Here is a 27,960-nt window from a genome sequence, read left to right as displayed (position 1 = left end):
TCTTTAATTTCCCATGATTTGTCCTCAGGATAAAACGAATGGCAGGAATGAAGGAATCGCAGATCAGTGCTGAGATTGAGCTTCTACCCACTAATGATAAAAAGAAGTGGGCTCGGCCACCCATTTCTATGAACTTTGAGGCAAGTATATTAGTCAGAAGGACACGAATGCATGAATGAGTTGCACATGTTTAACCGCTCCTGATTTCTGTCACACAAATTATTGGTTTGAACCACTGCCTCAGCACCACTTTGCTGCCATGTACAGAAGGGTAGAAATGTTTATTTTGAATGAGCACACTGAAGATGTGTAGCCCTCAGGGGAAGAGAATTCTAAATCTTCACCAGGTTCTGTCCTAAATGGTCTGCGCCTAGTTCAAGAGACCAATGTCCAAGGAAAACGGCATCCCTCTTCACCATAGAGTCCTGTAGGTTTGTACATTTCATTGAGATAACCTTCTGTTCTTCTAAACTTGAGTGTTCACTGGCCAAGTTGCCTCAGTCCTGTGACACACTGTAAGTGGAAGTGATTTTTATCCTTTTCATGCCCCCACCCACTTTATCTTAACCAGTCCCTTCTCGTTGCTGCCTGCAGGTCCCATTTGCTCCCTCTGGGTTGAAGGTGCGTTACCTGAAAGTGTTTGAGCCGAAATTGAACTACAGCGACCACGACGTGATAAAATGGGTCCGATACATCGGGCGAAGTGGGATCTACGAGACCAGATGCTGAGAGCAGGGCTAACATGTTAGCCCCCCCACCCCCCCCCCTCACTGAAATACATCGGACAGTCTACATGTTGGCCACTGCACCCTGCGCTTGGTGTTGCCCAGGCGATGTCAGCCAGCTACATCTGTTAGGTTCTAGTTGCACCACCAACAATGGAGACTCAATCGACAAACAATCCTGCTTTTGCCTCATTTCTATTTTTTTTAATTACATTTCCCCACTTTCTCCCACAGACCATTCCCAATCCTAAAAGCAGCTCACTGTTTCCACTCGACATTCTGGCCCTACAGTGTATTTTCCAGCAATGTATGCATATTGTAGTTTGATAGAATATAGAATGTAACAGGACGTACCTACTAGAGATTGAACAATACTGATCACAATGTTGTAATGAATGTTCTGTGCAATCAAGAGGCCCCCATCAAAACTGTGGTCGAGTTGCTGCAGTGTCTTTGTTTTGAATCAGTGATCCCTGTGACCAAGGTACCTTGTCAAAAGTGTTACTTGTCCATCTGTGACTTACATTTTGTGAAATCTCGAGCTTTGCCTCTGGGGAGGGATGTAGGTGGCATGATGTCAGAGACCTCATGAAGGATTAAAGGTGACTTAACAGGAAATTGTGAGGGTGTATCAGTAAGCAGATACTGATCTGAGGGGAGGAATGTGTGTTATACCTTACTGAAAAAGAAGTCGTGTCTGTTCATTCCAGGTCTAATGGCCAGGGCTTTTTTAAGGAAGGTAAAACAAGCCTTGAGTCAGAGAGATGAAGCCTGTGGCTGAGTATTAAGTGCTCCTTTCTATTTTTTGGTCACTCTGGCTTTTGGCCCGTCTCCTTGGAACTGGTTGATGCACATTACATTACAGCACAAGAGTCGCGTAACCCTGCACAGTTCTGTTAAAAGCAGCCCTGAGTACTGTATACGTGTGTGTCTGATATTGGCTACTTCAGTCAGTCGGTAACCCACACCTGCACTGTTTTTGGAGAAGGGAAGTCTTAAAAGGACGAATGCTGAAAATGCTCGTCTGTAAACCCTTTTGCTTGATGGTGTGATTTTCTCCCCCTCCCCCAAATCAACTTTTTGTGATTGTCCAGTTAATCTTAATAAACCGTACAGAATCAGTACAGACTGTGGAATTTTATTTAACTAAAGAAATGGGGAACTCGGTGCTCTATTTCCTTTCTCTCTCAAAGAGAGCATTGACTAAATCTTCAGAGTTATCCTTGGAAACATTTCTTTGTTCTTCACTCTTGGTGATCAGAACACTAGATGATAATGAAGGATGGATTTTTGATGGATAATAGTGTTAGGGTAGATAAAACAAAATTGATAAATTTGGGTATAGACTAACCTGCTGTATTGAAAAAGTGTCTGTTCCTCTATCCGTCTTCCTTCTCTCCTGCCCAATAAGGCATTTTTGACAAAGTGAATAAAGTTTGATTAATACAGTTGAGTAAAAACACAAAAGTACAGGAGGAACTCATCAGGTCTTGCAGTCTTTGGAGGTAAAGATATCTAACACTATTTTACAGCGTTAGTGACATGGTTTCGAAACTGGCTCTATCTGGAAGGAGTTTGTATGTCCTCCCTGGGTCTGCATAGGTTTCCTCCCACCTTTCAGAACATATGGGGGTTATAGGTTAATTGTGGTATTTGGGCGGCTTGGGCTCGTGGGCCGGAAGGCCCTGTAACTGCTGTTTCTAAATTTAAAAAAAATCAAAATAACGTGGAATTTAAATTTAAAAAAAAAATTCAATTTCATTTTTTTCATTTTAAATTTAGACATACGGCACAGTAACAAGCCCTTTTGGCCCATGAGCATATCCCACCAAATTACACCCAATGTCTAAATTTAAAAATTGTCTTTCTCTTTAATCTTGCATTTGTGATACAACTTTTGCACCAACTCGAGCACTTCTGTTCAGAAGTATAAAAAATGGGCAGTCTGAATATTACTCTTCCAGAAATGAGCCTCAATGTTGTAAGCATTATGATTTTTGTTTGGACCTGTGTTGCGTTGCGATTTCTGTATATCATCAGATCCCACTGCTCATAATAAATTGTTCAGTTAGAGAAGCAAATACCTTAGATCCCCTTGTGTACAAGGATCTTGGGCATTGATAAAGTTGCTGAAAGCCTTGGAAATACGAGAATAGTGTTCCAAGGGATTGGAAAAATAACTAGTTCAGTTCCAATTTTAGCTATAAGGCCAGTTTATAATTGTAATAGAAGAAATAGATCTCATAGCAAAAATATTACAGGTGAGTTTCAATAAAGAAATGGTGTGTAAAATTAATTTTGGAAGCACAATCTTAATTTGGAAATGTATTGCTTTTCTTTGTCCCCAAGAGTTTTGGTTTTCAGTTTCCACCAACTAGATTTCAGCAAGATTCCTCACCACAACATGAATAAGGTGACTAATGGTGAGTATGCCTCCACTACCATAAGAAAGGTTAAAAGAGCTGGCATATGGGAGGACCACCTTATGAAGTTCAAGTTCTGCTTCAAATCAATATGTTGCAAGGCCTTCACTGTTGAGTCCAAATCCTGGAACACCCTACCAATAGGAGTTTCTTCACCAAAAGGATTATCATGCGAGATTCTCGAAGCCGACTAAATAGCAATAAATGCTAACACCAGCAATACCCACATTACAAAAAAAATGGGGTGGGAGAGGGGGACTCCATCGAAATTGGGGATTGTCAGGCTGGCCTTTCATACAGAAATCAGTTGTTTGAAAGGTCTCAGCTGTAGATTAGATTACAACATTAATGGGAGAACCTCAATACAAAAGGCTGCTTGCACTGGACAATTTTTTACAAGTTTTGCTTCCAGAAAAATAAAAAAAAAGGGAATAATGATAGACAGCTTAAAGATGAACGCAAAGATAATTTCAGATTTGTTGTATCATGTAGGAAGTTGGAGAAACATTAACTTTTATTGATTCTTGCATCAAGCATATGTATACTCACCAAAAATGTAAGAGTGTATCGTAGCTGTGGCAACATTGATGAGACATTTCTGCTGTATTGTATCTTCCTGAAGACAATAAATGCTATTGTTAAGAACACTTACTGTACTATTGCCTGAAGAACATGTGCATCAACATGTGTGCAGCCTATAATCAATGTAATGCACAGCATCTGTATATGTGAGCTGCTTTTGTAGCCTGTCTGCATCAATTCCTGATTAAACATGCCCAGACCTAAGACAACATTTGCATGTGCAAGCATGGATTGACCAAAATGGCTTGCTTTGTGGGCAATATTCTCATAGAATTAGAATATTACAGGAAATCACAAAATAGGTTATATCTTAAAAAGTGCATGATAGGAAAAGGTTGAGGTTTGTTTTTGCGATCAGCAGCTCAAAATCCATAAAATCCATCCAAAAATATTCAGGAATCAAAATCTTCATTGTCCAACGTAATGACAATAATGAGAATTTTATTGCAAAGTCGAATGCAGCAAGGGAGAAGTCTAAACCCATGTCCGGGGTTAAAATAATGGCAGTTCTCTGGGTGAGGGAGTCTTGCGACTTGTTATTGTTTCCAGCATATTAACTTTTAAAAAAAATTTAACAGGCCTTTTTGGACCATGAGTCTGTGCTATCCAATTCCACCCAATTGACCCACACCCCTGGTACATTTTGAATGGCGCAAGGAAACTGAAGCCCTCCCAGGGAAAACTCACAGACACGGGGAGAATGTACATTCTGTACAGGCGAGTGCCGGATTTGAACCTTGGATCCTATTGCTGGCACTGTAACAGCCTTGCCCTAACCTCTATGCTAACTGTACCACCCAGAGGACCCACTCTAGAGATGAGGCTTTCTGCTGCCAACATTCTTTCAAATGGAAAACCCCCTCCCAACTCAAGTAATTCCCCCTCCTTTCTGACTGATTTACATCATACTCTGTTATCTCTTTGTTGAGGAGAACTAGTTTGCCCTGTCTGGGCCATTTATGATGCTGTACACTTTTTATTTAAATAATTGGTCACCTATCATAGAAACACCCTTTAGTTTACCCATCCTTGCAGACAAAGTTGCCTCTGAGTAGGTCCCACGTGCCAGCATTGGTCCCATGTTCTTCCAAACCTTTAGTATCCATTTCCTAACTTTTAATTCAAAGAAGACTGCTCCTCGGTTGCCCAAATTCTCCAGACTTGGCAACTCTATACACTTTGGTGCTATAACATCCTGCAGTGTGCTGACTAGAACTGGCCTAATGTATTATGCAGTTCCAGCGTGACCCCACCCCCACCCCCGTATTTATTTTCTGTGTCTCTGCCAACATCAGAGAGAGGAGGGCTAACCAGAACAATAAACCATCAGTTAGGCTGCCCAGTCAGAGGAAGTAATAAAGATGAAAAGTTGGCCCATCGTATTAAAACAATCCAAATCGTAGAGAGATAATATTACAGATGGTTTTTGTATTGTGGGACGCTGCCAGAAATTTGATGGGGCACAGAACACGAGGCAGCAGGAGCAGGATGACATGGAACAAACAGGATCAAGAGAAATTTTTATCTAGAGTGGGGAGAGATTTTGTTGAACATTAGATTATAAATTAAAAGAAAAATAATTTATTTGAATAGGCTCTTCAAGGTGACCGTGACAAACATTCTGTCTAAGACCACTGAACACAAGTTAGTGAGGAGATGGTGAGTGCTGTGGATGGGCAATGTATAGATGAGAAATAGAAGAGGCTCAGGACAGATTTTTGGGGAACTGCAAATGAATATTCCAATGAGTTTTTGGTTTTATTTTTCCTTGGCTGAGAAGGAATTGGCTCTTCTTGGTCTAAGCCTGTTTGTTCACAAGAGAATCACCAAGAATCCATAATGTTCTCTCTGCATTAGGCCTCTTCCAGTTACTCATCTCCATGCTTACCCCTTGGCATCATTCTCAATGTTATTTCTGCATCTGTACTGACAGCATCCACCATCTCCTCCGTCTCCCTGCACCTCCATCACTTCCCTGCACCTGACATCTGCACCGTCTCCTCACATCTCTACGGTTTCCCTACATCTGCACTGTCTCATTTCCACTGTCTCCTCTCATCTCCACCATCTCCCCACATCTCCACCATCTCCCCACATCTCCTCCGTCTCCCCGCACTTCCATCACTTCCCCGCACCTGACATCTCCACCATCTCCTCACATCTCCACCATCTCCTCTCATCTCCACCATCTCCCCACATCTCCACCATCTCCCCACATCTCCTCCGTCTCCCCGCACTTCCATCACTTCCCCGCACCTGACATCTGCACCGTCTCCTCACATCTCTACGGTTTCCCTACATCTGCACTGTCTCATTTCCACTGTCTCCTCACATCTCCACCATCTCCCCACATCTCCTCCGTCTCCCCGCACCTCCATCGCTTCCCCGCACCTCACATCTGCACTGTCTCCTCACATCTCTCATCTCCCACATCTGCATCATCTCCCCACCTATCTACCATCTCCACTATCTAAATTCCCAGCCTACTCATTCAATATTGCAAGAGTTGGTATTCCTTCTACCTAAATAAGGAAACACAGGCCATTTATTTTGTGGGTTTAAATCCCTGGAAAATTTTAAAAATGCGCAAGAGCGCCAGAGTGGAAAAATGCCCCAGCTAAGGAGGACAAGCCTGGGAGAAGACAGCAGCAGAACAGCGAGGGGCAGAAGGGCTCACACCAGGCTGATGGAATCAGGCTCGTGGGGACCAGAGATTGTTACTGTGATTTGTGAGGGAGCTGATGACAAGCATGTGAGCTTGGGAGAACACCAGGGGTGTGGGTTTCCTAAAATAGGAAAACTCAACCTCCATCGCACTGGGTGCAAGTGGAATGGGAGACATTGCTTTTCCAATTTGCACTAGGTCTCTTCATGGAGTGGAGAGTTAAATGAGCCATGTTGAGACTGCATATACTGGAACATAGAGCAAAAATAAACAAACTGCTGGAAGAAGACTAAAGGAGGAAGGGAAGATTGTCAATATATCAAAGGGAGAGAAGTTTGGGAGGAGTTAAGATGATAGATGGAGAGAGGTAGAAGGAGAAAAGAAAGGAGTAGGTGAAGAAATGGAAACCCTGGAGCCAGGCAGAGGTGTGGGCTGCCTGAAATCACAACACTTTCCATGCTGTTGGGTTTCAGTCTGTCCAGGAGGAATATCACGTGCTGGTTCCCAGTTTACATTTGGCCACACCCTGGCAATAGATGAGACCAAGTTCAGACGTGTCTGGGAATGGTGAGGGGAATGGAAATGGTTGGCCACTGGGAGATCAAGCTGATCTCCATACACAGAGCATAGGTGCGCAGTGAAGTGGTCCCCAATCAGACGATGTCAAGGAGATCATACTGGGTGTGTGTAATGAAGTCGAATAGGTTGGACAATCAGTCTGGACAATGGGTTCTTGTCACTAGGGTGAGACTTCAACCAGCAACTTTCCTTTCCCAAATAAGACTTATTATCTGTACTGCAGCTAAAATGTCTAATTGACTAATTAATAATAATTATCAAGGATTAATACAGGTAATACCTGTACTCTATTGCCTTATCTTTCGAACTTGTTTGCAGAAAATTCTTCCACAAGCAGGAATCTTCGAAAAGAAAGGAATAGTAAATAAAACAGACAGGAATTTTGTGCTGCATGAGTCTGCCCTTGTTGTCTTTTGTGATTTCTTACAGCTGGTTTCAATCTAGAGAGGTGAGACTAAGAATAGGCTTGCCTTTGAGGGCTGTCAGCCGCTCCTGGCATATCTGTGAATGTTGTAGCAAAACTGAGAGCAGAAATGTGCAGGATCATTTTGTTCACACACCGCTAGTGAGGATTCAACTGAGTATTGTTTCTGCAACGGGTGAAACTCTAAACTTTTGCATTTATTTAAGTGATATTTTTCAGTTGTGTCTGGAGTGAAATGTGGAAGAATTCGTCGGAAATGAGTTATCGGTGCAAAGGGGCTCATTTTGAACCGTTTGGGAGCTTCCCTGTATTTCTGTTGGTGGGGATAGTCTTGCTTTTCTCCTGTCCTATTGAAGCTTTTCCAGCATGGAAGATCGAGCTGGTAAGACTGAATTTTACAAATGTTCACCCAGAAAAGTTAACTATAAGAACATTTATAAAAGGACAAATCTTAAGAATTAGATTGGGGAAAACCATAACATCAAAATTAAGGAATCATACAATTTAAAAAAAATCTTGCACAACTGCCTTGATATATTTTTGACCATAGAAACTTTTATTTCATAGATTAATAAATTTGAAGGCAGCTGTTGGTAAAGATGAAGACCTCCCCCCCCCCCCCCCCAATTTCTAACCATGCTCTACTTCCTGCTACAATCTACACGAGTAAAATGTAACTACAATATTTAGCTCCTGGCTATTTCAGTGTCTCTTCTAGAATTTAGACTGTTTTCTCTGTGGTTTCCAACTAGGAAAGAAAGACTCCAGGAATTAATAAGCAAAGCTACAGAGCAAGCAAATCCCAGGAGAAAATCATGAGCTTTATAAATTTATTGAATTTAGACATGCATCATGGTATGGACCATTTCAGCCCATGAGTCCATGCCGCCCAATTTACACTGCATTACAGTTTGAATAGTGGGATGAAATCAGAGCCCGGGAAAAAATCTTGCAGACACTGGGAGAACATACAAACTCCTTACAGACAGCACGGGATTTGTCCCCCTGTCCTGATCGCTGGTGCCGTAAATGCATTGCGCTAACCGCTATGTCAACTGTGCCATCCTAAAGGTGTTCATTTTTAATTTACTAAACTTTCCTCCTCATGTTCGTTTATTGATTATCTAATTGCACAAGTACAACCCGACAAAACAGTATTCTCCGATCCTCAGTATAAAGATGTGTAAACACGCAACCAGACATAACACACGCGGACAAGCAATTGATTGATTGCCCATTAATTACAGAGGGTTTTGGAGGAGGAATTAAAGCGGTAGAACTGATAACACTGGATAACAAAGATTTTGTTTCACTGGCCGACTATTGTGGACACTGACACGAGAGGCATCAGATGCTGAGTTGTGTCAGCGTCATTATGCGATTAAATGTACTAAATTCAATCAAAGTTAATTAATGTTTCTCCAACTTACATAATACAGCAAATCTGAAATTATCTGTGTACTTAGCTTGAAGTTGTCTATAATTTTTTTTGTTAGGAAGCAAACTTTTGAAAAAAATTATTGTCCAGTATAATCAGCAAACAATGTGATGGGAATGGGTGTGGGGGGGTGAACTAAAGTTGACATGTTGATTGTAATGAAGGTGACTCTGTATGAATGGTTGGTTTTAGAGTTGAAGAGTTATACTCCTTAAAGTAGCACTGGAAATGGCTTACATGCTACCAGCAGCAAAACAGGAAAACCCTGTAAATATTTATTTATCTGTCCTTTTATACTTATTATCTTATTTCTGTTTCATAGGATATTGTGGTAAATTTATTTTATACTATTTTTGAAGGTGTCTTGCGTACCTGTGCGGCTGCAGCAGGTAAGAATTTCAGTGCATGTGTACATTGCACTTGTGTGTATAACAATAAATTCTCATTCATTTAGAACAGAAATGGCCCTTCAGCTCAACTTGTCTGTACTGTCCAAGGTACCCACCTGAGGTAGTCCCTGTTACCTATTCACCTGCCACTGTGTGCTTCTCTCCCTCCCCCCCTGCCCACTTTTTTATTAGGGCTCTGTCCTCTTTCTTGCCAGTCCTGGGGAAGGACTTCCACCCCAAGCGTTTGACTGTTCAATGCCTTCCACTGATGCTGCCTGACCCACTGAGTTCTTCCATTATTTTGTGAGTTGCTCCATTTTCCCCACAAACTCTCATTTGCCCATATTCTTGTGTTTGCTTCATGTCTCTCTAAACCTTTGCACATACCTGTTCAAACGGCTATTAAATGTAGTAATTGCCACCACCCCTACCACCTCCATATACCCACCACCCTTTGTGCCAAAAGGGTGGTCCCTGGGTCCATTTTAAATAGGATTGTGTATATAATATTTATTTTTATTTCATATTATTTAACGATAAAGCACAGAAGAAGGCCCTCCCCAGCTCATGAAACCCGTGCCACTCAATTACACACGATAAACCCACAATCCAGTACATTTTGAACAGTGAGAGGAACCTGGAGGAAACTCACGCAGATACAGGGAGAACGTACAAACCACCTACAGATAGCGGTGGATTCGAAACGGGTTGGCAATAGCATTGTGCTAACTGCGCTGCCCATTCTTTCCCCTCATCCTGAACCCATGCCCTCTAGTTTTTGACACCCCTACCCTGGAAATATCTATAACCATCTACCCTACACCCCTCATGATTTTATAAACCTCTGTGAGCGTAAACCCCTCCTTCTAACTCTTCCTCCAGGCCCGGTAACATCCTCGTGAATTTCTTCGGCACCCTTTCCGGATTAGTGACATCTTTCCTACACCAACTTCCAAGTGTGGTGCCCTTTATATCTCCAGAAGACCATAAGACCTGGGAACAGAATTAGACCATCTGGCCTATCGAGGATAGTCCGCAGTTCAATTCACGGCTGTATTTTTCCTCTCAACTCCATTCCCCAGCCTTTTCCCCATAACCTTTGACATCCTTACTAATCAAGAACCTATCAACCTCTGCTTTAAGTTTACCCAGTGACTTGGGTTGATCCGCAGATGTCTGATTCAACAGATTCAAATGGCTGAGGACATTTTAATTTTTCTTAATAAAATAGACATACAGCACAGTAACAGGCCGATTCGGCCCACAAACTCATGCTGCCCCTGTACGATTTTTGAAGGGTGGGAGGAAACCGGAGCACCCTGATTCAAATGCTGGTTACAGTCACTGACGCAGTAACAGCGCTGCGCTAACCGCGCCCCCCTATTTCCCCTCATCACTGTTCTGTAGGAACGTCCTTTTATTCTGAGGCTGCACCCTCTGGTCCCAGATTCTGACACTGCTGGAAACATCTTATTCTTGTCCACAGCCCTTAGCCCTTTCAACATTTGGTATCTCACCCTTCTCGGGTGCAGGAAATCTGAAGTTATCAGTGTTAATCAGAGGAGAGACCACCACCCAGAAGAGAGAACGTCTTCACCAAAGCCCCGTTCCTTCTAACTGCATCCATTACATCCACAGGAAAGAGGGAGTGCCGAACTCAGGAAATCCTACCAGATCCCTGCCTCAGCTGATGAGCTGCCCAAAGCACTTCTGCTACGCAAGAAGCGTTATGCCATTAACCCCTTGCTCCACAAGTGGGATCATTTAAACATCACCTACAAGTAAGTGAACCATTATCTCAGCCCTGGCAGCACTTGCTGGTTGAGCAAACAAAATAGTTTAAAAAGGGATGTGGAATATTTAAACAACAAGCCAACAACCTAACCTTGAAGACACCAGCAACCCACTGCAGGTACTGAAAGTCTGAAGTAAAGATAGATTTTTCTAAGAACTCACGGCAAGTCAGGCAGCATCTGTGCAGAGAGAGCAGAGTTGTCATTTCAGGATGATAACCTTTTATAATCATTAATGTTATTCTTCAAGGATTAGCATATATCATTCTAACTGGATCAACTAAATCCTCTGGGCCCTTGTATTGGACAGGTTAAGGAGCTGTACTCAACACCAATAGAGACAGGGAAATAATACTTGTGTTACACAGGGACAGATCTGTGCCCAACACACTGGTCTAAGGTGTTACACAGGGACAGACCTGTACCCAACACACTGGTCTAAGGTGTTACACAGGGACAGACCTGTACCCAACACACTGGTCCAAGTGTTACACAGGGACAGACCATCAACATAGGAGAGCTTGGCTAATCCAGGTCTCTATTTCCTTGGCAGTAGGAAGCTGAAGGTAATATTATCGAGGTGTATAAAATCATGAGGGGTCACAGATGGATGCTCCTAGTATTTTTTTCCAGGATAAATGAGTCTTGAACAAAAAGATGTAGGTTTAAGGTGAGGGGGAGAGATTAGAGAGGGACATTAGGGACAACTTTTCACTGAGGGTGGTCCGTAATTGGAACAAGTTGCCAACTGGAGGAGTGTGTGCAATTTTGACGTTTGGAAAAATATTGGGATAGGAAGGAAGTGGAAGGATCCGGATCTACTGCAGGCAAATAGGATCGGGCCTGAATGCCAACTTGGTCAGTGAGGACAGGTTAGGCCTGTTCTGCACTGATTTGCTGGTCCAATAGAACTTGTTTCCAAGCAGCACGATTCTGAGATCCTGTGAGAAGCGTTGAGGCCGGAGAAGATTCAAGGAAGAATGTCTTGTATTCACCATTACTGACCCCCTCCCCCCATCCCCTCTTCCCTTTGTCTGCAGGATTGTGAAGTTCCCAAGCACTCTGAACAAGGAACACACCAGAAAAGCCATTGCAATAGCCTTTGTAATGTGGAGTGATGTCTCGCCTCTAACCTTCACCAAGGTCCCAGCACAACAGGATGCAGATATCACCATAGGTGGGCACCCAGCTCGCTCCATTTTCTTCTGCTCAAAACAAGTGCATTAACTTTATCATTTCCACATTAGTCAGGTGGCCATTTAGCTATTGCTTGGCTCACAGACCAATCCCATTTTCTAACTAACCTACCAAATGATCTTGTCTCCCCACACTTCCATGAACTCACTCCATATTCTAAATTTAATTTTAATTCATACATGCAGCACTGTAACACACCCTTCCGGAACATGACCCTGTGTTGCCCAATCACCCTACCACCCCCGGGAACAGTGGGAGGAAACAGGAGTACCTAGAGGAAACCCATGCAGACACCATGAGAACGTACAAACTCCTTGAAGACAGTGCCTTCAGGATTATAAATCGGTATTTGAAAGGAGACCGTCATTTGTTGTACCACTAGCTCATGTTTTGGATTGTAACCAGCAAGGTGAGTGTTTATCACCTGTTCTGATTTCCTGAGCAGACAATGGTTCTGTGACACCTCTTTGAACTGTCTTGGTTTTGTTACTTGACCAGTGAACCCGGGAGCCCGCAGTAATATTCCATCAAAGGAATTTAAATTCCATCTATGGGAGATTCATTCTGAATTGGGAGCGAAAGAGCTATGGGTTGTTGTAAAAATCCAGATGCTTTAAAAATGCCTGGGGAGTAGCAGGAATGAATCTTGGTATCTTATCCACCCTGACCTATTTGTGACCTTTGCATTGCGGAAAGGTAATTAAACCTTCAGTGGCCTTTTCCCAAGGCATTTCATTCAGGCCATCAAGTTGCAGATGGCACCTGGGAGAAATCGCATTAGTCTCATCCTCCCAGTAGTTTTCTTTTACATGGCCTTTGGGGTAATTTATAGGGGACCACCGATCATTTTGGTGTGCAAGGAAACTGGAATGACTGGTGGAAAATCATACGTAAACTCTGGACTGACAGCATCCAAAGTCGGAATCGATCCCGGGTCCCTGGTGTTACCAGCCAGTGGCATCCACTATGGCAACCTGTTTGTTTTTGTCTCTCTGGGCTGGGGGAGAGGGTGGAGATATGAAGAGAGCAAACATTGAACAATATGGCACAGGAACAGGCCATCACTCCATCCCTTGGAAATTCATGTGTCCACCGAGAAGCATCTTAGACACCAGTACTGCATCTGTTCCACCACTAATCTTGACACCCTGTTTCAGGCACCCACAACTCTGTGCTTAAACAAACTTGCATATTTCCTTCTAATTGTTCACCTCCCTCCTTAAACATATGTCCTCTGGTGTGTGACACTTTTATCCTGGGAGAAAGATTCTGACACTTTCTCCACCCCCCCCCCCCCAATAAAAACCCCTCATGATTTTATAAACTTCTATCATGTCTCCCTTCAGCCTCCGACCCTCCGGAGAAAACACCCCATGTTTTCTCTCCCTCTAATCAGTTCAGACCCTCTAATCCAGGCAACATCTTGGTTAAATATCTTCTGTCTCCTTTTCAACGTCTCCACATCCTTGCTGTAATGGACCACCAGAACTGCACACAGAACTGGAGGGTAGCTATTGGGCTGTATAGAAAAGCCTGGGAACTACAGGGCTGACATCTGTGGTTGGTAAGTTAATGGAGAGTATTCTGCAGGAAAATATACACATACATTTAGATAGACAAGGGTTGATTAGGATAGTCAGCATGGTTTTGGAAGTGGGAGGTCATATCTCATATATCCGATTGAGATTTCTGACAAGGGTGGAAGTGTAGATGTATATATACATTTCAGCAAGGCTTTTGATAAGGTTCCACACGGTAGGCTCTCTGGAAGATTGGATCATAAGGGATCCAAGGAACAATAGCAGAATGGATAGAATATTGGATTCATGATAAAAAGCAGAGGGTGATGGTAGAAAGTTGTTTTTGGACTGGTTCGATGCTGGGCCCATTGTTGTTTGTCATCTATATCAATGAGTTGGATGAAAAAGTATATAGTATGATCTGCAAGTTTGCACATGACTCTAAAGCAGGGGTTCGCAACCTGGGGTACATGTACGCCCAGTGGTACATTTGCACTTTTCAGGGGGTACATTGAGTCTGAGAGAATAACCACTACTGTACAATACGTGGTGTTGTAATCTGCAGTCAGATTGCACAATGTCGTGTTTTTTTTAATCCTTCATTTTTAGGGGTACACGGGAACCTATAAAAATGCCCAAGGGGTACAGAGGAACAAAAAGGTTGGGAACCCTTGCTCTAAAGGGCCTGGTATTGTAGGTAGTTGTTAAAGATTGCAGCAAGATCTTGATTGGTTAGGCAGAGGAATGGGTGACAGAATTTAATAATGTGAGGTGTTGTATTAGGAGGCCTAGGACCTAGACAGTGAATGGTAGGGATCTGGGGCATGTTGTGGAGCAGAGGGGTCCGGGAATACAGGTACATAGTTCCTTTAAAGTGATGTCACAGGTAGATAGGATGGTCAAAAAGGCTTTTGGCATCTTGGTCTTCATCAGTCAGACTATTAAATATAGATATCGGGGGATCATGTTGCAGATGTATGAGATGTTGATGAGGCCCCATTTGGAGTGTTGTGTTCAGCTGTAGTCAGCTGGAGAAGATTGTTGATACCAGGACTTGGGGGCCTGAGTGATAGAGAGAAGTTGAGCAGTCTCGAGCTTTATTCCTTGGAGCACAGGAGGATGAGGGGTGATCTCATATGTCACGAGAGGAATAGATAGGGTGAATGCAGAGGGGCTTTGGACAGAATCAGGGAATTGGTAACCAGAGGACATAGGTTCAAGGTGAGGGGCGAGAGATTTGAGGAACCTGAGAGGTAACATTTTTACACAGAGGGTGATGGGCATTTGGAACAGGCTGTCAGAGAAGGTGGTTGAGACAGGTACTACCTGCAATGTTTTTTTAAAAATTGGATGGATACTTGGATAGGATTGATTTAGACGGATATGGGCTGATGGGACGAGTGTGGGCTTGGGCAAGTTGAGCCAAAAGGCTGTTTCCACAATGTGTGACTCAATGAGTCTAAGTGCAGTCATGATAAGATTTGATATAGCTGCAACAAGTCTTCCTTACCTTTCTACTCAATGCTCTGCCCGATGAATCCAAGCATATCATATACCCTCTACTTTCATGGACACTTTCAGGGATCTACAGACATGAACATTAATGCAGTTTAAAGCCCTACCATTAACTGTACATTCCCCATACATTTGACTACCTAAATTATGACATCTCACCCTTGTTTGTTTCTCTTTCATGACATGTAATTGATCTTTATCCTCTTGTTTTCTTTGAGAGCCTTCTCCACTGTTCACACCTCCACCAATCTTTGCATCATCTGCAAATTGACTAATCTACCTGTTATCTCATCCAAGTTACGTGGAAAGTGGTCTTTATTCAGGGTGCCATGAATGACGTGATGGCTGATCTCATGTACTGTTTCCACTCCCACATGTGTATCATTAGCTGATATTACATGCTGCTAAAAACCTTCTCAGTTCATCTACTTTTTAAAAAATTTGTCTAAATGTGAATGCGTTTCAGGGTTTTACACCTTCAATCACACCGACTGCTGGTTTGCCCTACTTCACCCATGCTTTGATGGACTCAACGGAGAGCTGGCTCATGCTTTCCTGCCACCCCTTGGGGAGATTCACTTCGATAATCATGAGTTCTGGATTCTGGGGAAGTCCCGATTCAGCTGGAAGCAAGGTACTGTCAAGAGGACAGCAGGTGGTGTTTGCAGTGATTCAGTGAGTTGATGCAGAGTGTTACAGGAATGGGATCCTTTCCAGGATTCTGATGGTGGTGGAATGTTATGCTTGTTTTTTCAAGAGAACGACTTTACATAGGTTTAACATTTAACTGACTTTATTTTCCTTGAGCTGCTTCAACCAACTTCCAACCCTTGTCATATGCCACTTTCTGTTCCCACCCAACTGTGCATTGCATGCTGGGAAATGTAGTTCTTATACATTCTTATACACATAACAACATATCTTTCCCCTTTAACAAAAACAAATACAACACTATGTCTACATAACAAAAGTATTTACATTCCGTGGTCAGTCTCTTTCCACCAGTTGTATCTGATAACTTCTGACTTCATGAAGTTGTTCAAGTTCATTCAGGGCATCCACAAGATTCAGCTGAAGTTCAGAAATCCATGGAGAGGTTTTTTCCTGCTCGCTCTTTCCCTGTTTATCAGCAAGTTATTGAATTGTCACCAGTAGCTGTTAATTTTGCTGTTTCAGTTCCTCAACATTATGATAGGTCACCAGATGCTGAGAAATCACTTCAGAGGAACTGCTTATGTCAGCAAAACTAAAATATGATTTTCTCGCACATCTCGTTCCATCAAAAGCCCCCTATTCTGCTGTGAAAGATCTGACACTTGCATTTTGTATCTCTAATTCTCCCTGTTGAGTAATGAAGGAGGCTTATTTACCTCATCAGTGCATTTTGGTAAATGGTTAATTTCCTTCATGGCATCTTCTAATTTAGCTGAGAGATTGGCCGCAGATTTTTGTACATGTTTACATTCTTCATGCTGGCGCTTCAGAAGCCAAGGTTTCGTCTTCACTTCTTTATTTATTTACACTCTTATTTTCCTGTTTTGCCGATAGCAATTGATCTTGGGCTTCAACATATCCATTATACAACTCTGTTGAGCTTCATTCCAGGCTTCACAATCTTGGCCACAGCTGCTGCAGTGGGCGACATCGCTGCCAGTTCCTCTCCCTGATAGTGTGATGGCTCCTTTAAGCTTTGAAGTTGCAAGAAGGTGGTTTGCATTTTCCAATTCCTTATCATAAAGAGACTCTTCAAGTTGTTTTCTCAAGAGTTCAGATTCTTGTGTTGATATATTCTCGTCCTCTAATGCAGCCATTCTTTTGTTTAGATTCACCTGAAATTGTTCACAGACTGTCAACCATTTGTCCACTCTGTCTGACAGTCACTTATTGTGTGCCCTTCATTCATTTTCTCTCTCTGTCGGGCCCTCTGGAGTTCCTGATTCCTTTCTTCAAGCTGAGTCTCTAAATGTCTCCAACGTTCTTCTCTGCGGCCACGTCACTCTTCAGCCTTTGTCAGAACTGCATTCGCTGGGCAAGTCCAGCTTCTCTTTCTGGTAAGGTTTCTGCTCGCTTCATTGCTTGCTGCAGTTTTGGTTCAGCTATTTCCAGACATTCCTGTAACTGTCTATTTTGTCTTCTAGCTGGCTTAAGAAGGCATCCTCATTTGCCAACACATTTTCTAGATTGTCATTCATGTCATGAAGTGAAGTTGATTCTCTCTGTACATTAAGGTATCGCTTCTCCAGTGTATTTATCCTTCCTTCCATGAGTGTTGTGTGCTCCTTGTCAGTCTGTGAAGCCACAATGAAAACTCTTATCACCAGGTCGAGCTCTTCTCATACACTCAGACCTAATATTGGCTGTACTCTTCTTTCTACAATCAGTAACTGTGACTTTAGATGCCACCTTTTGTGTTTGAAGGTCACCATACAACTCCCTTTTACTGGAACATTCTCTCCAGTGTTCTGTCAGTTTTAATTTCACTGGATATATCTTGTTCTTTATGGTGAGGGTCTTGTAATCTTCAGTCCATAGATAACAGATACACCTGGGCTCCAGTGTCAAACTTAAATGGAATTACTATCTCAATCTTAGTCACTGGAATGATCCATTCTGTTTTACCAGTGGCAGCTGCAGCCTGTAGTGAATCCACAAAGAATTCCTCCACTTCTTTGTCCACTGTGTGTACCTTTCTCTTGGTATCCCCTGCTTTGCAGCACTTTGCAAAATGATTCTTCTTCCCACATTTATAGCAGGACTTTCCCTAGACAGGCCACATCTCTGGAATATATCTACCTCTGCAACTGCTGCATTTGCAGTTTGAGCTTATCACTTTGCTTTGTTGTAGCTTTGGGAAACTCCTAGTGCTCTGCTTCTCTGTTATGTCTATCTCGTGCAGCTCCTTGACTTGTACTCGTGTGGTCTCTGCTGCCCTACACATATTCACAGCCTTTTCCAGAGTTAAATCTTTTTCATGCAACAGTCTTTCTCTCAGTCCATTATCTGGGATTCCACAAACTCTTCTGTCTTTAATGAGCGAATTTTTCAAATCTCCAAATTCACAGAACTTACTCAGTGTTGGTCGAAGCTCATACCTTGTTTCTGGTCACAGGAGAAAAACTTGAATCTCTCAAACGTGATGTTTTTATTTGAAACAAAATACTCCTCAAATTTTTTTATCAGAATGAGCAACTGTCTCATCAGTTTGAAAACTGTTATAGATGTCCAAGGCATCCTCACCCATCACGTGCAGAAACATAGACGCTTTCTATTCCATTTTCCATCGACGAGCTACATCTGTGGAGTAGTGGGATAGTCAACATTTTGGACCTGATTGTCCATTTTTTTTTGCCTGGCCCACTGATTATAATATGAACGTTTGCACTGTGACGCCTGCCGGAAATCACTGAACTTCATGACTTGTTCGTGACATTAAATCCTGATTCTGACATTAGTATGATGGGTCTAGGAAAGGTCCTCCGAGATGGTCACTTTCTCCCAGTGCCCCCTGACGCCTTTGTATTTCAAATACCCAACAACAAACTCTCACAAATAAGAGCGAGATAAAACCAGAAGCTACTCAGCAGGCCGGGCACCAACCGTGGGGAGGGAAACCGACTCAATGCTTCGTAACAATAATCAGGGGTTCTGAAATGACCTGTCACTCACCTGTGCAGAGTGGTGAGTGGTATAGACGAGCCCCATCCCAAACCATGAGTTCTGAAAGGTGATCGACCTCAGCATTGACTTTTTCATTCTCCACAGATGCTGGCTGACCTGATGATCATTGCTGATCTTATTTCAGATTTATATCATTTGCAGATTTTTATCTTCCTTTTTTGAATAATGAAGTTATTCTGCTTTAATGATTTTGTTTGATTTTGGTGACTTTGCACATTATTTATTATTGAATATTTTCTGTATTGCACAGTGTGTTTATTTCTCTCTTTTGTACACACATCTTTTCTTGACTATTTTTTTTGCTCTACTGGTAAATAGAAATTCCCTCCGGCCCACAGGAAAAAGAACCTCAGGGTTGTATGTGATGTCATGTATGTACTCTGACTAGAAATCTGAACTAGAATGTCTTATATCCTCAGTCTATCTATTAAATGTTGCAAAGGAAGAATAAATATAGGTTAATACCGTGTACATTTGAGTTTATCTTCATTTCCGTGTGATAGTCGATCCCCCTGTTTTGGCCCCAAAATTGCATGTTTTCTGTATGACCAGCCCTCCCCAATAATTTTTGGCCATGGCCCCCTGCCCCAATGAGGTCCCGATGCCCTGACCAAGGATCCTCACCTTGGCCACCCGGCCGCCCACTAGAGCTCCCAATGCACTGACTGTGAATCCTCATCCTGCCCGCCCACTGGAGCGCCTGAGCACAGACCCTCACATCAGCTGTAGATCCTTCGTCCGGCCACCCATCCATCCGAGTTCCCGACATCCTGGCCACAGATGCTCTACTGGGCCTCGGCCCCTCCATCCAAGTTCCTGACCCCCCTGAATACAGACACGGTCCCAGCCATCTGAGTCCTGATGCTTTGAATAATGCAGGTACTTACCGTGCTCAAAAGATTGACCCGTATAAAAGTTGACCCTCCCTCACAAAATTTGACCCAAAAAATTGGTCCAAAAAACTCGACTATTATGTGAGAACATATGGTATATTGGTCTCCTCTACAAAATCGCACATTGGAAGCCTTTCGTTGAGCTGGGAGAGAGGATATTGCAGCTAACGATGGCATCTCCAATGTGGCGCTCCCTCAGTTCTGCTCTGCAGCATCTCTCTCAACCAAATGCTTGCATGGAACTTAAACCCATGAGCATCTGAATCAGACAAGAGTGCTACCCACTGACTCCTGGCTGACACTCAAAGGTGGCTTAGTATGAGGAAATGAAATGTACATTGGGCTTTAATCTACACAGCGACCACTTCATAGTTGTCACTGTCTAATATTAACCCCATTCCCGGGTGGTTTACTCTGCTCTGTTGTCAGGTGTTTGGCTCAATGACTTGGTGCAGGTTGCAGCTCATGAGATTGGACACGCACTTGGCCTAATGCACTCCCGCAACATGAGTGCACTCATGCATCCCAATGCGACTTACACTGGCCAGAGGCGGATCACACAGGATGACATCTGGGGAATCCAGAGACTCTACGGTGGGTGAATTTCACACTTAATGTGGAGACGTGTACGCTTAGTAGTCATTCCATTCTTCACACAAGAAAATAGGAGCAGGAGGAGACCTACACAGGAGATGTAGAAAGATTGTTTCGCATGGTGGGAGCGTCTAGGACAGTGGTCCTCAACCTTTTTTTTTTACACCACTCACAAACCTCCTTAAGTAATACCTTAGGTGCTCTGTGGTTAGTAAAGGGTTACTTAAGGTGGTATGTGAGTAGGGGAAAAAAAGGTTGAGAACCACTTGTCTAGGACAAGAGGGCACAACTTCAGGATTAAGTGGGCAGCCACTTAGAACAGAGATGCGGAGGTATTTCTTTGGCCTGAGGGTGGTAAATCTTCGGAATTTTTTACCTCAGGTGGTTGTGGAGGCCAGGTTATTAGTTGTATTTAAGACAGAGATTGATAGGTTCTTGATTAGCCAGGGCATTAATGTTTTTGGGGAGAAGGCCGGGCAGTGGGGCTGAGTGGGAAAACGGATAAGCTCATGATTAAATGGTGGGGCAGACTCGATGGGATAAATAGCCTATTTCTGCTCCTCCCTTATGGTCTTAATTGTAGTCCAAACACTGTAAACTGTGCTCTTTACACAGCTGTATGGATGGTAGAGATAACCTGTTAGTCTGCTCACCCTGCTCATTGTACAAAGAATAATGTGTCAAATAAACACATGTATTGTGTGGTGTTGGCAACCCAGACAAATGGTCCTCACGCTGCCTAGGTGTGCTGACTGCAATGACTGACCACTATTTCTCCTCGCAGGCTGCCTTGATAAAAAGAGGCTGTGCGATCCCTGGGCTCGTGTTGGGTTCTGTGAGAAGCGACGCTCGTTCATGAAAAGGCATTGTCCTAAAGTGTGTGACTTGTGCTATGGTGAGTTTGATTAATGCAGGGATAGAGTCCTACAGCATGGAGGCAGGCCATTTGGCCCAAATCATCTATCGTCCCAGGTTGTCCATCTGTGCAATACACAAAGGCGCTTAAGAAATGTAGCAGGTCCACACAGCATCCAGAGGAAGATGAGGGTAGCCAATGGTTCAGTAAAAACACAGAAATGCTGAGGGAACTCAGGAGGTATCACAATATCCACAGGAGGTAAAGATATATTACCGACATTTCGGGCCTGAGGCTTTCTTCAAGGTTGGGCTGAGTTCCTCCAGCATTTCTATGTTTTTAGTACAATCTGCAGTCTTGTGCATTTCACTCCAATCAATGTTTCAGGCCTGGGTTCTTTGACAGGTAGAAGCAAAATCAGGCATTCGCCTGAATCCCATTTGCCTGTACACATTCCATTTCCCTCAAAGCTTTTCCTATCTTAATGCCCTTTAAACATAATTGCATCCATCCACACCATCTCGTCCAACTTTTTCCATATCCCTATCACCCTCTGTGAGAAAAAGTTTCCCGTCCAGTGCCCTTTAAACCTTTGCCTTCTCACTTTGCGTTTGTTTTAGTCTCCCCATCCTGGAAAAAAGATTGTGTCCATCCACCTCATCTCCTGTATCTGTGGAAGGGCATCTCTCAGCGTCCTACACTCCAGGGCAGAAGTCCCAGCCCATCCAGTGTCTCCTTCTAAAGCAACCTCTCCAGTCCAGCCAATCTCCCTGTGAGGCTTTTTTTTTTTTGCTTTTTTTGTGAGCTAAGTGCCTTTCCTTCCTGTAGCAAGGCAATCAGAATTGCTCACAACATTGTCTGAAACATGTAACTTCATCAGCACTTATTCTCTTTGAACTAAAGGAATAGAATCCAAGATAACGCAACCTGTCTTGTAATGTAACCCTCTAATCCAGGTTCCTCCCTCTAATGCAAGAACATTCGAGCTGAGGGACAACATTGGTGCTAACTGTGTTACTCCAAATCCGTTCTAACAACCAGAGTAATCTTAGTCCTGAGGACACTGAGATGACTGGGGTCGCCCAGACGTTGTTTGTCCATAGGTGATCCAGGTCCAGAGCTTGAATATCACCTTAGCAACTGGGCACTTAAAGTCATTAATTTTAAAAGTTTGTATCAGTAATGACAGCTATAAAAGTACTGAAACTATCTGGCTTCGACTCAAAGGTAAACAAGATGTCTTCAGATACAGGAAAATGAAGGTGTTGTTTCTACCACTTACATATCACCTCAACCTGGAGGTGCATGAAGCCATGGACAGACAAGTCAGTGTGGGATAGGGTTGTGGAATTGAGGTGGTTAGTCCCTGGGAGATCCTCGCTATTGCGGCAGACAGAGCTCTCTATTTCAGTCAACAAAGCGATCTACCAGTCAGTGTCCAGTCTCCCAGTAGGGAAGACGTATCAGAGAGCCCTAGATGCAGTCAACAACCCCGACAGATTCCTGGGTGAACTGTTATCTTACATTAATGTTGCTACCTGGGTTCAATAGTTCAACACATTACTTACTGATAATCGTATCCTTTAGTGAAGGAAATCTGCCTCCCTTTCTCAGTCTGTTCTCGATTCCAAACCACCAATGTGAGAGTTCCATTCCTTTCTCCCCACTCCTCCATCTCACCACAAACTAAAACAAATGACCCACTGAAGGAGGTTCATAATCATGTCAGTTTCAAAGTTAATTATTGGAATGAGAATCCTGTGCTGTGCTCAGTGTCGAAAATGTGACTGATATTCACAAAGTAAATGCGGAACAGATGGCGGACATGAAGAGCCGGTGATTGACGGTGATTAAAGTTCAGTAGCAGACGTCAGACCTTTCTTTTTAGAACCGCCAGATGCAGCAATTACAACCACAGCTCTACCTGAGAATATTAAAATGAAATACGTGTCCAAAGGCCGTATTGTGACCTTCCGCTGTGGGCAGTCTCTCTCAAGGCTAAATTCTCTGCAAGTCAGGTGAGTTTCATTGAATCGTGCTATTTAATTGGCTGTTGATTTCTGCAGGATTATTTAATTGATAATCAGAACATTTCTCTGTTACAATCGTTTCCTCCGATGGTTTTCTGGCGGGGTGTCAGAATGGCCAAAGTTTATTGCCCATTCTTAACTATCCTTGAGAAGTCTGGGCAAGTTGCCTTCTTTAACCACTGGTAATACTTTGCAAAAGGTGTTCCCACAGTGGGAAGGTCCATGATTTTAACTCGCCAATGCTGAAGGAAGGGCTGTAAACTGGTGTAAACAGGGCCTTTCATATAGTTCGGTGCAAGCAGAGAGCAGAGAAGATGGTGCAGTACAGCATAGGAACTGGCCCTGCAGCCTTCCCTGTGTGAGTTGACAGGGCTCAGGCTTATCTCTTTGGACTGATGAATGATGAGCGGTGACTTAATCGAGGTATATAAGACTATGAGGGGCTTAGATAGGACAAGTGTGAGGTGATGCATTTTGGAAGGAATAACCAGAAGACTAAGTACAGGATTATTGATTGGTTATTTAAGAGTGTAGATAAACAGAGGGACCTTGGGGTCCAAATTCATAGACCTCTCAAGGTTGCCGCACAGATTGATAGGATAGTTAAGAAGGCCTATGAGATGCTGGGTTTCATTAATAGGGGGATTGAGTTCAAGAGCAGAGAGGTCATGTTGCAACTCTACTAATCTCTGGTGAGACCACACGTGTTCATGTTCTGGTCACCTCATTACAGGAAGGATGTGAAAGCTATGGAGAGGGTGCAGATGAGATTTACCAGGATGATGCCTGGATTGCAAAATAAGTCTTTTTGAGGCAAGGTTAGCAGAGCTGGGACTTTTCTCTTTGGAATGTCGAAGGAGGTCGACAAGATTCTGAGAGGCATAGATAGGGTGGACAGCCAGCACCTGTTTCCCAGGGCAGGAAGAGCAAACACCAGAGGACATAGGTACAAAGTGAAGGGAGGGAAGTTTAGGGGAGACATCAGCGGAAAGTTTTTTTTTACACGGAGAGTTGTAGGGGCCTGGAATTCCCTGCCAGGGATAGTGGTGGAAGCTTAAACACTGGGGGCATTTAAGAGAAACTTAGGCACATGGATGAAAGAAAAATAGACGATTATGGGGTGGGGAGGGTTTAGTACTTTTTTTTTAAAAGGAATATTATGGGTTGGCACAACGTCGAAGGCTGAAGGACCTGTACTGTGTTCTAGTGTTCTATGCTCTATGGGTCACAAATTTAAGAAGCAGATGAGCGGAAATTTGTTTAGTGTGAGTCTACTGATTTATCTCTTAGTTTGGGATGTGTCTGGCAGTCAAATTGTAGCAATCTCACAGTAAGAGGATTGTATAATCTATTCCCATTGCAGCAAGTTGAGTTCATCACCTTGACTGATATTCTCATACAGTTCTCAGGATGTTCTGTTCTTTTGCCCTCTGTGAAAGTCTACCAATTCTCCCACAAGTCAATCAAACAGATGGAGGATTGTCAGTGTAGCGGTTAGCATGACACTTGTATTGTGCCAGCTACCCTGGTTTGAATCCGCCGCAGTAGGTAAGGAGTTTGTACGTGCTCCCGTATCTACGTCGCTTTCCTCCAAGTGCTCCAATTTCCTCCCACCTTTCCGAAATGTACCAGGGTTATGGGTTAATTGGGGGCATTTGGGCAGCAAGGGTTCGTGGACTGGAAAGGCCTGTTACCGTGCTCTATATCTAAATTAAATCAAATCTGGTTATTGAATTTTTACTGGGATCTTTCTGTGTCAAAATTAAGAGTTTTCAACTTGTCTCCACCTGATCAGTAAGTTGCTGTGTAGATATAATCTCTTCCTTGACAATGACGAGCATTGGTTTGGTTCCTTTCAGCTGGTACAAGGACGGGGAATTACTGACTAATTCTGTGCCTGGATATTTCATTGTGAAAGGACAAGACCTCAGTATTGTAGCAAATGAATTCAATGAGGGTCTGTACACTTGTCAAATCCAACGCAAGGCCACAACGATTCAAGCCAATTCTTGGTGGATCAGGGTCAAGGAAGATAATGATATTAAGGAGCCACAGAAAACCAACATGCATTGAGGTTGTGAGTTCCCAAGTCAACCCAACCCATTGTAAAGCATGGAAAATAATGCCTTAGTTTTAACCAATTGCTTAGCAATGTCAGTGGACTTCCTTGAGGCAATGGCTTTGGTTTCTGAACTGTATCACCATGAGATCTACTTATTGACATTCTTCATATCACAAGTTAAGGACTTTCAAACATTTCTTTTCAACTTGTGGAGATAATCCCACCTGAGGAAAAGGTTCCCCTCTCAAAGGAAGTGGCCCATTTAATTCTAGTATCTTCCTGCCCAGAGTGCCGTGTAAACCTATTGTGAGAATTTTTGGTCTCCTGAAACAGAGGGAGGGATATCCAAGGTGCAAAAACCACCTACTGAAGAAACTCGGCATCATTGGGAGAGCAGGAATTGTTGGCATTTTGGGTCACAATCCTTCATCAAGTATTAGGGAAGGGTAGCAGCCTGAAATCTTGACCAATCTTCTAATCCACTGATGTTGCCCAACCCATGCTGCACTGTTCCTTGATTGTATTGAAGGGTGGGGGTAAGGGGGTGGGTCGCATACTCCTGCTAGTTTTTTTGTGCTCTACTATTCTTGTGGAAATACAGGGAAATAAGTGAGGGAATTGAGTTAATGGGATTGTCAGCATAGATTTGATGGGCTGAATGATCTTCAAGATTCAATTTATGTAATAAAGGCAGTGCTATATTACACAGAAATAATTTACGGCAGACAGATTTGCCATCAGCAGAAACAATCAGATAAAGAGAAGCAAAAGAGAATCCCCTCAGAGTCATCAAGTGTCCATGGATTCATCTCCAGCCTCCACATCCCCTGCAGCCACACAGAACCAAACCTCCAACCTGATCAAGAACCTTCTCGCATTCCAGTTCCGATACCTGGTTCCCCTTCAGCCAGTCTCCAGCAGTTCCCAGCCCAGTATGAATCCCTCAACTGCACACCTGCAGCCTGCGTGGGTTCCTCACCTCGAGTCTCCAAATGCAGAGCCTCTCACTGGTCTGCTGCCATGGTCACTGTCTCCGCTTCTCCTTCTCAAATGAGGGCTGTTCTCCCTGTTTTCTGGTGCCCTGTGCCAGCCCTCCGCTTTCCCGAGTCTGCAACCCCTTGCGGTGGCTGTTAATCACAGACGCCGCATCTTGGGTGCAGACCCCACAGTCTCAGGATTTTAAAATAAAACCACCATGGACTCCATTTACAAGGACCTGACGGCAGTCAGACTTGGCATTTGGACTCTGCCAGAGCGCTGCGTCTTCCTGGGTCCACACCAGCGGCAGTGCTGCCGTTTTGTTGCATGACTTCCATGTTGTAAGGAAATACAGTGAAATTTTCTTCTTGTGAAGATAGAGACACTTACGATGATACCACTCAGTGTGTCCTTTCTGATATTTTGTCGACCAGAAACCATTGGAAGAATCACATCCCAGCCCAACTCCATGATTACATTCACTCCTGCTCTCTGTGGCACTACTATAAAAGAGTCCAGAGCCATCAATTATGGCTTAAGTGTTCATTTCTAATTGAATACCCTGTCGAGTTGATGTATTAAATGAGAACAAAAAAAATATTTGGACATCTGCCATCTCATCAATAAAGAGCAACAGTTTTCATGTCTCCCCAAGGTTCTCTCAGCTGCCTAATTCATTTATTCATACCTTTTATTGATGCCAATTAAACCTTCTACCTGTTCAAAGCATTTCAAGCTTTGTTGTCTTTCTTATAAGGGTCTACACCGTCTTTGGGCAGAAACGGCCAACGTGATGTTAAACAAGGTCACACACGAGACTGGCAGGACCACAATCTGAAGCTAAAAAAAGGTCAGGTTTCTTGTCATCTGATTGCACAAGTATAACCCCCATGAAACAGCGTTTTCCGGTCCTCGGTGCAAAACACGTGGACTCACAACCAGACAGAATACACATATGGACAGACAATGTTTGTTTGGCCTGTCTAAATTTTTTAAAATTATAAATTTAAATACATATGCAGGATAAGTATTTCATCTCTACCAGTAGTTCTCAACCTTTTTCTTTCCCCCATGCTATCGGTGCTCTGAGATTAGTAAGGGGTTGCTTAAGGTGGGATGTGGGTGGAAAGAAAAAGGTTGAGAACCACTGATCTTCACAAAGAAATAAATATTGTTTTGTACATATGAGAGTCTCAGATAGTTTGCATGAGCAGTTCCTTTGATCGTTCATCATTCTTACTGCTCATGGGTAGAAGCTGTTCCTCAGCCAGGTTATATTAGCTCTGATACAGAGCACAATCTGCTGGAGGAACACAGCAGGTGAGACATGGGTAGAAAATGGTCACTCCACGTTTTTGATGTGATGCTTTTATCAAGACTGAGATAGAAAGGTAAAATTACAACTATAAAGTGGGAAGGAAGCAGGGAAAGGGCACAGAGCTGAAAGAGGACAGAAGGTGTGAGAGATGGAGGAACAGGTCGAGGGATGAACCATGAGGAAGAGGGAGTTGTGAGGAAAGTTAGAGAGAAAGTGGGGGGGGGGTTAATAAGTACACGAGTTGGTAAAGAAGAGATAGGAACAATGAAGTCAAATAGGGATAGGAAAAATTAGTGCGTCA

General features: G+C 43.2%; 2 protein-coding genes across 3 annotated transcripts in view; both read left to right on the top strand.

The window, feature by feature from the left end:
- Positions 1-1,846, top strand: part of LOC138742734 (AP-2 complex subunit mu) — a 46,070-nt gene extending 44,224 nt beyond the window's left edge. For both annotated transcript variants that reach the window (XM_069897540.1, XM_069897539.1), the window contains 2 exons: positions 29-140; positions 595-1,846. In XM_069897540.1, the coding sequence (XP_069753641.1) occupies positions 29-140; positions 595-729 (247 nt within the window). In that variant the 3' untranslated portion in view covers positions 730-1,846. The remainder of the gene's footprint in view (positions 1-28; positions 141-594) is intronic.
- Positions 1,847-3,893: 2,047 nt separating this feature from the next.
- Positions 3,894-27,062, top strand: mmp23bb (matrix metallopeptidase 23bb). The gene is made up of 8 exons (XM_069897541.1): positions 3,894-7,780; positions 10,864-11,006; positions 12,059-12,195; positions 15,717-15,884; positions 20,251-20,415; positions 21,200-21,310; positions 23,160-23,289; positions 25,161-27,062. The coding sequence occupies exons 1-8, from the start codon at positions 7,634-7,636 to the stop codon at positions 25,372-25,374; spliced, it is 1,215 nt and encodes a 404-aa protein (XP_069753642.1). The 5' UTR covers positions 3,894-7,633; the 3' UTR covers positions 25,375-27,062.
- The last annotated feature ends 898 nt before the right edge of the window (positions 27,063-27,960 follow it).

The sequence above is a fragment of the Narcine bancroftii genome, chromosome 9 (genome assembly GCF_036971445.1).
Source record: "Narcine bancroftii isolate sNarBan1 chromosome 9, sNarBan1.hap1, whole genome shotgun sequence".
In the NCBI taxonomy this organism is placed as follows: domain Eukaryota; kingdom Metazoa; phylum Chordata; class Chondrichthyes; order Torpediniformes; family Narcinidae; genus Narcine; species Narcine bancroftii.
This window is presented reverse-complemented; position numbering and strand designations above follow the sequence as displayed.

Coding starts and splice junctions, on each gene's coding strand:
- mmp23bb (XM_069897541.1), top strand. CDS start 7,634: ATGTGGAAGAATTCGTCGGAAATGAGTTATCGGTGCAAAGGGGCTCAT. Junction 20,416..21,199: donor GGGAATCCAGAGACTCTACG/GTGGGTGAATTT, acceptor TTCTCCTCGCAG/GCTGCCTTGATAAAAAGAGG. Junction 23,290..25,160: donor CTAAATTCTCTGCAAGTCAG/GTGAGTTTCATT, acceptor GGTTCCTTTCAG/CTGGTACAAGGACGGGGAAT.